At 31.7% G+C, this 14464-nt stretch overlaps 2 protein-coding genes and 1 long non-coding RNA gene across 9 annotated transcripts in view; 2 read left to right on the top strand and 1 right to left on the bottom strand.

Moving 5' to 3' along the window:
- Positions 1-14464, bottom strand: part of LOC141532260 (uncharacterized) — a 50273-nt gene that overhangs the window by 35027 nt on the left and 782 nt on the right. Inside the window, exons 2-4 of one of the 2 annotated variants that reach the window (XM_074250520.1) lie at positions 5056-5655; positions 3571-4023; positions 2187-2213 (exon numbers count right to left, since the gene is read on the bottom strand). In XM_074250520.1, the coding sequence (XP_074106621.1) occupies positions 3736-4023; positions 5056-5655 (888 nt within the window). In that variant the 3' untranslated portion in view covers positions 2187-2213; positions 3571-3735. Of the gene's footprint in view, positions 1-2186; positions 2214-3570; positions 4024-5055; positions 5656-14464 lie in introns of those variants that run through there. The other variant, XM_074250519.1, reaches the window with a different exon arrangement.
- LOC141532322 (uncharacterized) lies at positions 6254-7157 on the top strand. The gene is made up of 4 exons (XR_012480074.1): positions 6254-6324; positions 6464-6706; positions 6800-6928; positions 7008-7157. It is a non-coding gene; the product is annotated as an uncharacterized LOC141532322 (long non-coding RNA).
- LOC141532263 (uncharacterized) lies at positions 8033-13335 on the top strand. Of its 6 annotated transcripts, none has more exons than XM_074250528.1 (7): positions 8033-8261; positions 9001-9195; positions 9265-9461; positions 9518-9670; positions 10992-11332; positions 11608-11882; positions 11991-13335. In XM_074250528.1, the coding sequence occupies exons 1-5, from the start codon at positions 8081-8083 to the stop codon at positions 11208-11210; spliced, it is 945 nt and encodes a 314-aa protein (XP_074106629.1). In that variant the 5' UTR covers positions 8033-8080; the 3' UTR covers positions 11211-11332; positions 11608-11882; positions 11991-13335. The 6 variants fall into 6 exon arrangements, with proteins under 6 accessions (XP_074106629.1, XP_074106628.1, XP_074106627.1 ...); XM_074250527.1 differs by having other exon boundaries at positions 9001-9461; positions 10992-11168; positions 11295-11332; XM_074250526.1 differs by having other exon boundaries at positions 9001-9461; positions 10992-11168; positions 11231-11332.

Here is a 14464-nt window from a genome sequence, read left to right as displayed (position 1 = left end):
GAAGTAATTTGTCGTATACATGTTCACTGTACCAATCCTGGAGAGATGTAGCAGGGAGAATCTCACGACTTTTAGTGATGAAAGACTTTCGCTCTTCTACATCTTCTTGTTTCCGGAATGTACAAAAGAGTTCAACATTCACTTTCAGCCCTGCCAGATCTCTCAAGACACTCTGTACCTTGTTGATGATGATGTCCCGTGAGGCCTGGAGAAATGATGCTGGATCTTTGTGATGCTGGTTGACAACACATCCAGTCTGGATATTACAAGCGAAAGCGTTTTCCAAGTCCCGCCATTTGACTCCTTGGTTAAGATCTCCACCAACAACTAGGTTACCGAGTCTGGAGAACTGATCGGCAAACCAGTTGAGTTGGTTGATGTGTGCTTGAATACTTCGTCTCACTTGAATTGTTGTTCCAGGATCCAGTAATATTGTGTTGAAGTATTCAATGGTCTCGTTACACACTCGTGAACACCTTTCACGATGTTCATCAGTCAGCTGCTCTCCCAACAGATCAGCATACGAGGTTGCAATTGTATCCACTAAGTTTTTTAAAGCCTCAATGAGGTTAGGTTGGAAGGATGCAAGGGCCATCTTGGAAAGACACACACTTAACTACTATCTATTTACACAATATTATAGGTTATGTACACTGTAGGTTATGTACACAGTTTATAGGCTATGTTTACTGTTTATGGGTTATACACTGTTTGTAGGTTATATACACACTGAATTTACACGAGAATATACACTGTTTATAGGTTATATACACTGTTTATAGGTTATGTACACTTTTAAAGGTTATGTCACTGTTTATAGATGATATACACTACACAATAGTTTTTGTACACTGGACTATACTCGCGTACTTCACAACATTGAACTTCACTATATTTTATAACACTGAATATTGTTTAATCACGAGAGATGTACTTCGTTTTTGTGAAGTACGGCTTGAGCGCGCTGCTTTTATAGCCAGAGGATACTACGCAGTTACCCCCCACTCCTTTACCTCAAAAACGGTTTGATGACGTCATCTGCTACGCAGTTAGAAATAGAACAAAGAAAACTGTGCAGTTACGCAACCTTGAACAGGCTCAGACCTGTATGATGACGTCATCTACTACGCAGTTAGGAATAAAGCAAAGAGAACTACGCAGTTACCGTGACCTTGAACAGGTTCAGACCTGTTTAGAAGTAGACAGAAATCTCGACAGATGGCGTATCTTCTCGCATGTACTCCTCATACGTACAGTTTGAATATATTAATCTTTTCAGAATATAAACAATGAAATGCACCTGTGATCGAAGCAACTATTATTGATGCTGAAATCACAGGTGCATCTTTTTTTAACAAAAATGCAGGAAATCAGAATCAAAATTTGAAATGGCGGAAATCAGACTCAAAATGGCGGAGTCAGATAGCAACCACCAGATGGTAAATTTCAGATAGCAGATTTCAGAGAGCAGACTCAAAATGGCGGATTTCAGACTCAGATAGCAGCCACCAGATGGCGGAAATCAGATAGCAGACTCAAAAATTCTAGAACAGAATGAGTCATCTACTGCGCAGTTATATGACCTTGGACAGGTTCAAGCCTGTCTGATGACGTCATCTACTACGCAGTTAGAAAATTCTAGAACAGAATGAGTCATCTACTGCGCGGTTAGAAGTAATGCACGCTGTCACCAGATGGCGTTGCGTGAAATCCTTCTCGCAAGTAGTTGACATAACTTCATTTTAAATATATAGAACATGGATATACCATACTACAAATGCGTAATCCTGAACTATTGATCTGTTATGGCTGAGCCGAAGGCAGGTTAATAGTTGAGGATGCTTTTTAACCTCAAAATGTTGAACTCAAATTCAAAATGGCGGATAGCAGCCACCAAATGGCGGATTCAAAATGGCGGATAGTAAGATTTAAAAAATGGCGGATAGTAAGATGGCGGCAGAATTCCCCACCAGCGCCACCTATAACCTCGATAAAAACCTCACCCATAACCTCAAAATGACATACATATCTACCGCCGGTAACGCCTACTGTCGGTAAAAACAGGTCGCCCATATCCACAGATGATACTTGTCACGAACCTACAGTCGGTGATGTAGATCCCAGCTTAGTGTGGGACACGAACCCACAAATCTGTTTTACCGACTGGGTATGCACCCCCTGTTTAACTACTGGTCGTTCAATCCAACTTTCGCCTAATTGAAATCAATGTAATTTTGATTATCTTTAAGTACATATAATTTTTTTATTTTGACGAGACACATAGGATGATCAAATGAGAAAACTTATTGAGTTTTATTGAGTAATTTTACACACTGATAAAAAATTGAACTTGGTTGAAGAGATAAAATCTTGAACCAAGAAAACCATGCCGAAGAAACAGATGTTTCTTGATTCGAGACAAAAAAGTCTTCAGTTAAGAAAATATTGTTGGATTGAATAAATTTCTATTGTTTCAAGAATTTCTTCTTTTGACTTCAGAAATCAGGTTCCTCAGCATCAGTCTCTTGAACCAAGTTAAATTTCTCATCAGCGCATCAATTTACTTTTCTACTATAAATTTGTTAGACCCTGACTAACAGAAGTGATTTCAAGTGATTTAGAAATATTCGATTTTAATATTATCCACTTATTATGCGTACATAGGGTGATGAGATTATGATTGCCAATCACTTCTCTTTATTTAAAGAGTTATTAATCGATTACATAGATATGGAACTGTTCCAAATATAAATTATTCGAATGTATATTTTTGCAAAGCAACGAGACTAGATAATATTTAAAAAAAAATAATTTATAAGTTAGGATTAATGATGCGTTGAATCCGAATTGAAGGTCTATACAGTGTCAAAATTTTAAGTGAATTACCACAAAACAACAAAAATGGTTGTAAATCGACAAAATAATAGTTATACAAACGAAGCTATATTGCCTTTCCCAAATCTCTCACAAATATAAAAAAGTAGGTATTTCTTATCAAGATTGAAGGGTAACTTGAAAGAGACTATGCTGAGATTATTACTATGAGCGAAAACAAAATGTCATTTTGACATTATTTGCTATTTTATGACTATTTTTTTATGAAATTTTGGTTATATCAGTGTTTTTAGCACTATATTTTCATTTGGAAGATGTACAAATGAAATTGATTCCAGGTTTAAATTGAGCGCATCAAAGAAACAAGAATAATACTTTATTTTGATTAAGGATTTTTTTTGATGCCATAACTACTATTTTTTCAAAATTTCAGCTGTTTTTGCAAATTACTTCTATTTTAGAGGATTTACAAGCTAAATTAACTCAAGATTATCAGCCAATGTAAATACACAAGAAATATATTGCTTATAGTTTTAGAAAAACGATCGTTTCCATAAGTACATTTTTCAAAAGTTTCAGCCCTTGTGGTGGTTTTTTGTAATTTACTAAAAATTTTGGCGCTGCACGGACCGAACGGACCTTAAACTCGGATTAAGTACATCGTAACGAATGCAACTTTAAATGGGTCAGGTTAAAAATACAGATCAATTACTTTTGTGAATCGATATTATTTACCTTGTGCGATTCCAATAACGAATCGATTGTTGCTGCTTTGTCGCCCATTCTATTTTCATCTTTGTCTCCGTAGTTACAAATGTTTGTAAATAAACTACCGATGAATTTTCTTTCTACCTCTATTATGTGACTCATCTTAATAGAAGATTCTGAGAAAGTAGGAATTTACTTCACAGCGGCATCCACATGAGATTGGTTGAATTGATTCAGCGGATTATCAGTTTCTCCTTCCGGTATATCTTCGATCATATCTACCAATTCTTCATAACATGCAATGACCTCCTCTTGTAAGGATAGGTCATTGGGCAATTCATCGAAAATCATAGGAATTTGATCTTGATTCTGATCTTGTGAAGTACTGACATTTTCATTTTGCATATCTCGGACAGAGTCATTTGGAATCTCAATAAAAGCGTTCAGGTTTTTTATGTCTTCATCGTCACTCTCAACAGCCTACAAACAAGGTATTTAATTTATATATATATATATATATATATATATATATATATATATATATATATATATATATATATATATATATATAGTACTAAACTTTAACTTAAACACGTATGATCATATCTAATTTCAGGTCGAATCATGCTTGAAGAACTATGATCAGGCCCGATCATTTTCCCCGGATGCCTAATCAGACATGAACAAAAATGATCAGACATGAACAGGCATGAATAGATATGATCAGACCTGAATGTATCTAATGATCCAGGTTTGATCGGATATGAATAGGTACGATCAGTCATAATCATGTCTAACTTCAGGTCTGATCAGACATAAACAGAGATGATCAGGCATAATGATGCACGAACAGGTATGATCAGGCCTGATCATTTTTTCCCGGAATGTCGTGTAGTTGAATAACTTGAATGATTGAAACGTGGCTTACAACGATCAAAAAAAATTTGTAGCTGTTAGATTTCATGTGAATTCTAATCAAAATAAAATTTCAAAAATGGTTTTTTTAAACAACTGTAAAAGTTGTTTAAAAAAACAACTTTTTAAAAACAAGTTGTTTTTAAAAACAAGTTGTTTAAAAAAAGTTGAACGAAGCGAATCGCATCGTTCTTAAATCTAAACAGCTCTTAACCTCAAAAAACAACATTATTTACCGTGAAGCGTATAGAAATTGATCGATTCGATCTAGAGGTATCGTTCTCAAAAAAAGTAGAAAAAAGTGTATTTTTTAAAATAACTTCAAATTTCTTTTAGATCGTTATTAATGTTATAAGTTAAAAATGAATGCTTAAAAAAGTGAATTACACCGTCAAGTTCCCAAAGATCGGTGAATTTCTTAAAAAACTCAAGAACGTATAAGAGATCTATCATAGAGTTAGAATAGCTCAAAAATGTCGTAAAAGATCTAATTTAAAGTGCTATGCACTAGAATTTAGCGGTAAGTTTCTCGAATGGCATGTAAAGTTAATAATTGTGACAATTGTCTAGAAATAAATATTAAAGAAACTTCATTACCTGGTATTTGTCGATGTCATTTAAAAGATTTTTCCGCGTACCATCTAAATGACTTCTATCGCTAGAAACATCCATATAACTCTCGGATCTGTCGCTAACAGTGACTAAATCATCATCGTCATCATCATCATTATAATCACTGTCACTATGAATAGCCAAACCAGGATTGTCTTCGATTTCTACAGCGAACTTTTCATCAATGAAGCGCTTGTAGTCTTCAAATACTTTCCTCTCGGTATGGTTGACGTACCGATTCCACCGTTCGGGAGTGACTTGAGACAAGGCTTCTTCCCACACTTCCATAGCTTTCGCCTTAGTGTAATCGCATTCTGGTGCAACATGAGCATCATAATAACGCTTACACTGACCCCAAACTAATTCAATTGGATTATAGAAATAGCAATATGGAGGTGTTTTGAGGACTTCATGGCCACTTTTTTGGATCATTGCAGTAATTTCATGGCTAATTGGCTTCTTATAACTCTCACACAATGCGTACAGATCTTTTTTTAAAGATCTTTTGTCGTGAGGGATTTTATTTTCCGTCAACCAGTCAATCAGCTCTGGTTTCGTCCACGAAGTTGTGGGTTGTTTTTCCGACTGAAAAAGTAAACTTAATTTATAACTTAAGTATTTATATAAGCTCTAAACAAGAAAACGAAAAATTAACAAAAAAATGCAACCACGCAATAAACATAAGGTTTGTGTAAGAAAAATTAAAGACAAAGTTGTTAATTACTTGATTAGTTGTTAAATGATAACCGTAATAATAATTCCGATTGGTAAAAATAAAAAACATTAATGATTTTTGTATTCAGGAGGATATCCTACTTTTCTCGGTGGCGAGTATACTATTTTTCATCATATTCGTAACCAAAAGTTTAAACTTTGTGCTTTTATAGGAACACGAAGGCTAGATAGAAGGAGGACGATCGGGATAGGGTTTCCAGCTGTTATAGCGTCCCCGTATCCGTGTAAAGATTTTAGTTTATATTTGGTCACCAGATAGCAGTGGTGTTGTGGAGATCCGCTTGAGGTTTCTAATGCGCATGACCACACATGACTATGTAGTATTGTTTTTTCATTAAAAGTGATAAATTAAAAAATTATTTAGTGTATATTATTTGTTTTTTTACGTTATAAAATTACATTTTGATTAAAAATGGTGAAAACTTGTTCAGTGCTTAGTTGTGAAAGTGGGAGAAAAAATGCGCGTAAAAAAATAATGTTTGCAATCTGCGTCAGATTTCTTTATTCAAAATTCCAAAGGTAACCTTAAAATTTTTATTTCATAATTTATAACAAGTGTATTTATTTATTATTTAGATTAAAATAAATTTATTTATCATGTGTCACTCATAATATGATAAAGTATAGGGTTATGAAAACTTTCTTATATTTTTCAAAGGATCCTGAAAAATTAAGGAAATGGAGCTCAGGGTTAAATCAAGACTTAACTGCCAATAAGTTTATTTGTGAATTACATTTTTCAAATGATGATATTATTAAAAGAGATACCGTAGAATTATTTAATAGTGATATTTTTGTATCTGACCGAAAAAAGTATACATTAAAACCAAATGCAATTCCAACAATAATTAAAAATAATACGTCTTTAGAACGCAGTGATTTACCGTCGAATCCTAATAATGTAAGTACTATGACGGTTCTAAAATATCTATAATTTGCTCAATCGATGAAATATACGCCATAAGAATGAAATATATATTTTTATCAATTCTAGAATGTTTCAACGCTTGAAAATTCACCTCCAAGGACTTCTAAAGATGAAACTCTTGTTGGTTCTCTAGATTTTCATGTAGAAGTGAGTCACCAAGATACTTCCGCCAGTACTCCTAATCTTAATTACGAGGTGAGTAATTGCGTCTTTGAGATGAATTTACTGTCACTACTTCACTGTTTTTTAATTATTTTATTGTATTGTTGTGTAGCTTCCACCCGATTCTCTAAGTGAAAATTTAAGTACAGAAGACACTTTAATAAAATTAACTATTATGGAATTAATCGAAATTTTAAGAACTAAAATGTTACCTGAAAAATGGAGCTGGGCCAGTGACGTAAAGGATTGTCATAAAGTTTATTTATTTTATGAAGATCCTAAATCTCTTTCGTTAAAATTTCACGTTAAAATTGATGAGGAGTTTAATATTACGGTAAATTATTTTAGCCCTTAGTAATTATTTTTCGGTATAATTGAATTTACATTCTAAAATAAAAATTTTTTAAATAATTAGTTAACAACAAACATAAAAACCAATAAATCAACTGGGATATCATTTGATCTGTTGATAGTTGAAGATTTTTGGGACTTATTGAAACAGTTATAAAGCAGTGTTTTTTGTGATGGTACAGGATTTGATTCTGAAAGGTAATAATTTTAACTAACTTTTTTTATGATGAAGGATTATGAAACTATTCAAAATAAAACTCTTAAAAATTATCACTAATATTTTGCGCTACTAAATTTTTAATATTGATTCACTTACGAATGAAACATAAATCGGTGAATAATAACGGTTTTCTTTTTATAGATGTTCTTTAAGCTGTGTAAATATATTAACTGATGAGAAGCATCAACACTATCAAGGTATTATTCGATGCCAGTCTTGTCGTGTTTTGAGACGCCAACTACAAAATCGTCAAAATAAATCTACTAAGGACTTGAAATTGCAATGTAATAATTTGAAACAGCAATTGAAATTGCAGAAGCGAAAATCCGCACGCCTGCAGCGAAAGGTTGTATTTGTACAAAATTATTGATCGTAGTATTTTAATAATGTTTCTATTTTTTCATTGCTTCTTATGTAAAGAACATAGAGTTATCTCAATTGATAGATGAGCAAAAGTTGAAATGCGCTGCTGTTGAAACTGAAGTAATTGAAAAAGCGATAGCTGATTTACCTGAAGTTCAACAAAAAGCAGTACGAGCTTGTTTTGATTGTGCTAAATTAAAAACTCCAAGCTAAGAAGATATGATGTCGAATGGGTGTATGAATGTCTACTAATGCGAATCAAAAACTCCGCGTTGTATGATCGTCTGAGAGAAAGACAAATTTTACCGCTTCCATGTAAGGATACATTGAATTCTTACATTCAAAAATTAGATAGCGCGTTTGGTTTCCCGAAAGCTATTTTTGAGACACTTGCGTACAGAACTTCACGTATGGAAACTTATTCTAAAAGGGGTATCATTGTCCAAATTTTGATCACGCTTCTGCAGTAAAATTAACATTTTTATAATTGGCAAAAAGTTTTTGAGCATCATAAAGAATCTCTAAGTTTCAATTGGTCAAACTAGAAACTTCGGAGTAACTCCGAAAAATAACTTTTTCGGTTTTCTTTCGTCAACGATAACTCACGAACGAATCAACCGATTTTGACTGGAGTGGCGGCAATCGACGTGGTTTTCTAATGTTAAGAGCTGATTAGTTTTTGAAATTGATCGGTAAAGCCGTTTAAAAGTCATTCAAAAAAACCACTTTCGAAAGATTGAATTTATCGAAAAATAAGAAACCTTTAAAAATATTAGTTGTTTGTTCGGCAAAGTTGGTTCAATCAAGAGAAATGAAAATCCAAACTTTCTGGAATTTTTTTTTCCGTATGAATTAAACGAAAAATCGAAAAATTCAGTTCGCGACCTATAAATATTGATATTAAGAGCTCAAATTTTAACTGAATTTTAAATTGTGGTATCTTCTAACGAAATTTCAAAACTTTTGAAAAAAATTAGTTGATTTTTTTTGCACACCCTAATCTTTAGAGAACCAACAGTTTCGTAATTGGCTTTAAGTTTATGCTTATTTATTTATTTTTTTTTATCTTGGAATTTCTCAAGTAGTTTGTCTCTACTAGCTTTTTTTATGCTAAATAATTTTTTTCATTTATTGTTATTATTTTAATATTGTTATTACGTTTTTTCATTAGGTACACTTCTTATTGATGAAGTAGCCTTGAGTGAAGGGGTGAAATTAAATTCGCGAACGATGAAATTTGATGGTTTTGTCGACTTAGGAGATCATACACCACAAAAGTACTTAAATACAAGAGCTGACCATGCTCTTGTATTCATGTTTCAGCCGTTTCAAGGCGACTGGGTACAAGTCGTTGGAAGCTTTTTAAGTAAGAATTCTGTTACCAGTGATATTTTACATAAGCTAATAACAGAATGCATACTGCTGCTTGAAAAAGCTGGTCTTCAAGTTGACTGTGTGACTACTGATGCTGCACAATGGAATAGAGGTGCCTGGAAAATATTTGGAATAGAAGACCAAAAATTCAGTTGTGAGCATCCTTACGATGCTAATAGAAGGTTATGGTTTGCATCCGACTTCTGCCATTTGTTAAAAAATTTTAGAAATGGAATAATTAAACTTCCGTGTTTTTGGGTAATTCAAAAATTTTAAAATGATATAGATATGTACTAATATAAAATACTTTTCAGACTCCTGATGGTATTGTTAAAATGCTGCATTGGGAAGTACTCCTGAAGCTTGAAGCGTATGGAAAAATGAATATGAAAATAGGTTTCAAATTATCTCCAAGTCATTTGAAACCGGAGGGATTTCAAAAAATGAATGTGTTACTTGCAACGCAGGTATTTTGGAAATTATTATGTTGAACTAGGGTAAATGCACCAATTATTGACCGATTAAGGTTTTTTTTTTTCTATACTAAGATATAAAAAACTATTAACTTATTAAGGTAGTACTCCCTATACTAAATCACGTTGGAGAAAGAGAGACAGTGATAAATTTTGAATGTTTTTTATTAATAAATATTTTGACATTCTTGGAAATCATACTGATTGTTATTAAATATGTTGTAGATGTTATTTTCTCTCGTTGTCTTAATTTTTATAAGAATCTGAACGTCCAGTTTTGTGAAATAAAATAAAGTCTTTGATTTTCCATAAGGATCAATGGTAAAGGCAAAAATATATAAATATTTAATATCTTTTTTTCAGGACTTTCTAGGCTTCCAAAAATTTTACTGCTTAATTATAATATTACTAATAATAATATAGAATTAATAATAATTGGCTACCCCTCTTTATATCTCAGAAATAACATGCTCGAAAATAGGCCAACACAAACGCCCGTAATCGTGTTGCGCCCTTTTAACATGTTTTGTGGGTGTGTTTATGCTAAAAAAGGCCAAAACACACGAGATATTATTGTCTGAGATATGATTGCCGAGATGTATTTACCAAGAATTAACAAAATTGTATTAATTCCTTTTGATGACGATAATTCTTCTGATTCACTTGAAATTTTTCTATTCTTCTTTTTTTCAATTAAAGCTTAAGCTTATTTATTTAAAAATATATTTTTTACTAGCTTGCAACTTTTTTTTCTTTAATTGTTTAGCAATTTTTTCTTCTAACAATTCGTTCCTCGATATAACCGTTCACTAAAAAAATTAGAACAAAATAAAATTTAATAATCAAAAAAGATTTTAAGTATTATATTAATTATAAATATACATTTTATAGTCATTTATTAGATTGTGATAAAATCAGAGGGTCTAATAAATGACCGAATAAATTTTTTACTGGTTTATGGGCTTCTGACCGATTCTGACGGATTGAGTAGTTGACCGGTCTTAAAATAATATTTAAACTGATAATTTTACTGTATTTTTCCGTAAAAGTTGGAATCTGATCTTTAATTAACATAATAAAACTAAAATATTTTATATTATGTCAGTTAATATCACTAAATTAATAATGAAATGCACTTACTCTCCAATTGTACGCCAGTTATTTTTACCGGTTTATGGCGGGTCGACTAATTGGTGACCGCTCAACAACTGGTGCATTTACTTTATGTCAACCTTGAAATTTGGAATATATTTTTTCCTTATTATAAAAATATTGTTAAGGATGAAAAGTATTCTTTTCATTTTATGGTTTTTAGTTATTTTCGCGTCAGTTAAGAGTAGCAATGTCGATTTACAAAAATGATAATTATGAACTCCACGATTGTGAACCAACTATTGCTTTCATGGCGAAAGTGGATAATTTAATAAAAGCAATGAGCTCTCGAACACCTGAAAATGGTTTACGGCAAAATGCTGATTGTCCGATGAAAAAGGTATTTAAACTAATACTTAATAAATTTTTAGTAATTTCATAATTCCAGTCTTTTGACATCAGCATACTAAGGCTGGATCAAAATAAAAATTACTTCCCGATTTTTGAAAATTTTCGATTTTCTTAGCGGAAAGTTAAAAATCACTAAACTGCAAAAAATTAAGAGTAAGTAATAATAAAAATTAATGTGTTAAAATTAATTCCTTTAATGTTAATACATATTATCATATCTTCTATCTCACGTATCATATAAACATATGTTAATGTATAAAAACACAATTTATATCTAGGTTTTGGTATCCCATTCACATTTTTAGATATCAAGTACTACTACACATTTATAATTCACACAATAAAATTTATATCTTCCTCTTCTTCAATGCAATGTCTGCAAAAAAATTTTACATTATTTATTTATATTTCATTAATTTATTTTATAGGCCATTATTGATTTCGACCAGTATCTTCGTGATTGGGAAAAGAAAGCTAATGAAGAGAAACTTAAAAAGAAACTTAACAAGAAAAAGTCTAACGTGGAGAATACTGATGATTTCGTAGAAGAATTTGATTTTCCTATCACAACTAGTACGTTAACTGGCTTTAAAATTACGTTAGGAACCACTCTAGAATTATCAAAGTTCTTGTATGATAAGTGTAATTTTAATTATCTCATGACATCACGTTTAAACGTGATTTAAATCAAGATGCTTTGGAGGTGAGATTAACAATTTAATCATGATCTTCTTTCTTTTCAATTAATATATATGCGATGTATAATTATTTTTATCACATAGCTTTTTTACATATTTTTTTTACATTGTAGAAATTCTTTGGTATCATGAGGTCAGCTTGCGGATGTAATGACCACCCGGACCCAATTCTTTTTGGTCAAGTCTTCAGACTTCTCTGTAGTTATTCTCTAGCTACACCCCCAAGAGGCTCTAACGTAACTGGTGGTGAATTACTATCCTCATTAATGCAAACAAAAGAATCATTAGCTGCATCTAACTCTAATAAACAAATTTGGCTCCAAAAAATTGATTCAATTGTCGAAAATGGTATTGCCACTGTACATCGAAGTTCCAACTACGAAAAATCTGATACTGGATATTTACCTTTCGAGCACTGGGTCGATGATTCAACTAGCGATAGTGATGACAGTATTAAAACTTCAGACAAGTGTTATATTGAACCGAAAACCGTAAACTCTTCAAATAATAATAATAATAATAATAATAATAATAATAATAATAATAATAATAATTGTGATCTTAATAATAGTAGTGATTATAATAGTGATAATGCTGATGATCATAATAAAGGTGCCGATATTATTAATAATACAAACACTGCTAGATATATAAATAACACAAATGATGATGCCGATGATATTGATGATGAAGATGGTAATAATAATAATTATTATTATTATTATTATTATAATGAAAGTAGCAATAATTATAATTGTAACCATAACGAGAGTGTTGATGATGATGTAATTTTTGATCACGATTACGATATTACCAATACTAGTAATTATGTCGTCGCATATATCGCTGGATTCATGGCAAGAAAAGTAAGTCGTTTCACTAAGTGTTTAGATTGTACGGAAATGTTAACTTCTACAAATCCAACCGATCGTGATAGAATGATAGAAGGAATGAGTGATGGAAACTTAATTTTTCCGAGTGAAACTTTATTTTTGTTAATTAGACAATTAGAAAATCAAGTATTAACAGTAGTAGGCACCAAAAACTTTACTGCTAATACTATGTTTCAAATTTTACAAAAAATTTCGACCATAAATGATTTACCTGTTGTTGGGTGCGAAAAACATTGTAAACAGTTTATGATTAAAATAATTAATAATTTCATCGTTATGAGAGGACATTTTTTAACAGATTTCTTTAATAGAAACATAAATAATCGTCAAATAATGACCAAACGAATGCGTAAATGTGCCAAAAAGTAAAATTCTACTTCATTTTTTGTTTTATAGATTTTAACTCTTAAAAAGCATTTATTTATTTATTTTATACTTAATATTGAAAAACAAAGTAATTATAATAATTTTTAATTCAAATATCTGTGATTGAGGTTTTCATCGATATATTGTATTTTATATTTAACACTGAATTTTTTTATAATAAATATCTAATAATAAATGATGTTTTTTAGAATTTTCTTTAGAAAATTATCATCACAATAATTATTATTATAAATTGCGCTTATAAATTTTAACAATTTACTTGTGTAGTTTTGTAGAGTATTATTTTTTAACACGTTTTTTAAATTTACTTTTTAAAAAAAAGTTTCATGATTTTCGAGTTCAATTTTATGCTAACATCATGAAAAATTAATAAAATTATTTTATCCATCAATTAAGATTTATTACATTCATTTAACCAATAAATTTCTTCATTTTATAAAATAATTAAATTATTTTTCAGAAATAATTTCGCTCCATTAGGTTTTTTTACAGTTTAAATCTGTGAGTACCTTTGCAACAACAGCGCACTCTGCCGTCTGTATCTGCTTTCTGTACCCCGACTTTAACATTACGATCGTCCTCCTTCTATCTAGCCTTCGTGTATAGGAAGGTTAGTTAGAAAGATAATGCAAATGTTAAGCTGTTCATTTGTTTGTATGTGTTACTTCATAAGGTTAAAGTCGCAGTTTCTTCCCGAAAAACAGGGCAGAAAATTTAAACTTTTGATGCAGATATGAAAAATAAAAATTGTTTTTGCCCTCCAGGCGAAAAATGGCAACTTTCGTCCTACAGCGCTAAACAAAGTTGCCGCTTTCCGCCTTCATCGGACAAAAAAAATAGTATACCGCTCTTAGGAAGTAAAATAAAAAACCTCAGATCACATGTTTGTTGACCTCGGCTTCGCCTCAGCCAACAATTACATGTGATCTAAAGCTTTTCTTATTTTCCTTCCCAAGGGGTGTAACATACTATTTCTGCCCTCCGGCCGGACAGAGGCAACTTTCTGGCAAATGTGTTAAATGGTTGCCGCCTCCCGCCTCCGTTAAGGATAAAAATAGTATACACAAAGCAGCATGATGGCCAAGCGGACTAAGTCATTATCTCGTTAGTTTGTTCGCACATCATGCCGGGTAAGAAATAAGGTAAATGAAGGACAGAAAGCACAAGTCGGTCAACAGCCGCATTGAGAATAAAGTTATGTGCGAAATTGGAATGTATAAAGAATAAGAATGTGATTATAAGAAATACGTTGATGATATGTGTGTTGATGATAATGGAGTGAAACGGATGACTGGGGTCCAATAAGT

This window comes from Cotesia typhae, unplaced genomic scaffold, assembly GCF_013202065.1.
Source record: "Cotesia typhae breed Kobodo isofemale line unplaced genomic scaffold, CoteBio_Ctyphae contig_59, whole genome shotgun sequence".
In the NCBI taxonomy this organism is placed as follows: Eukaryota; Metazoa; Arthropoda; class Insecta; order Hymenoptera; family Braconidae; genus Cotesia; species Cotesia typhae.
This window is presented reverse-complemented; position numbering and strand designations above follow the sequence as displayed.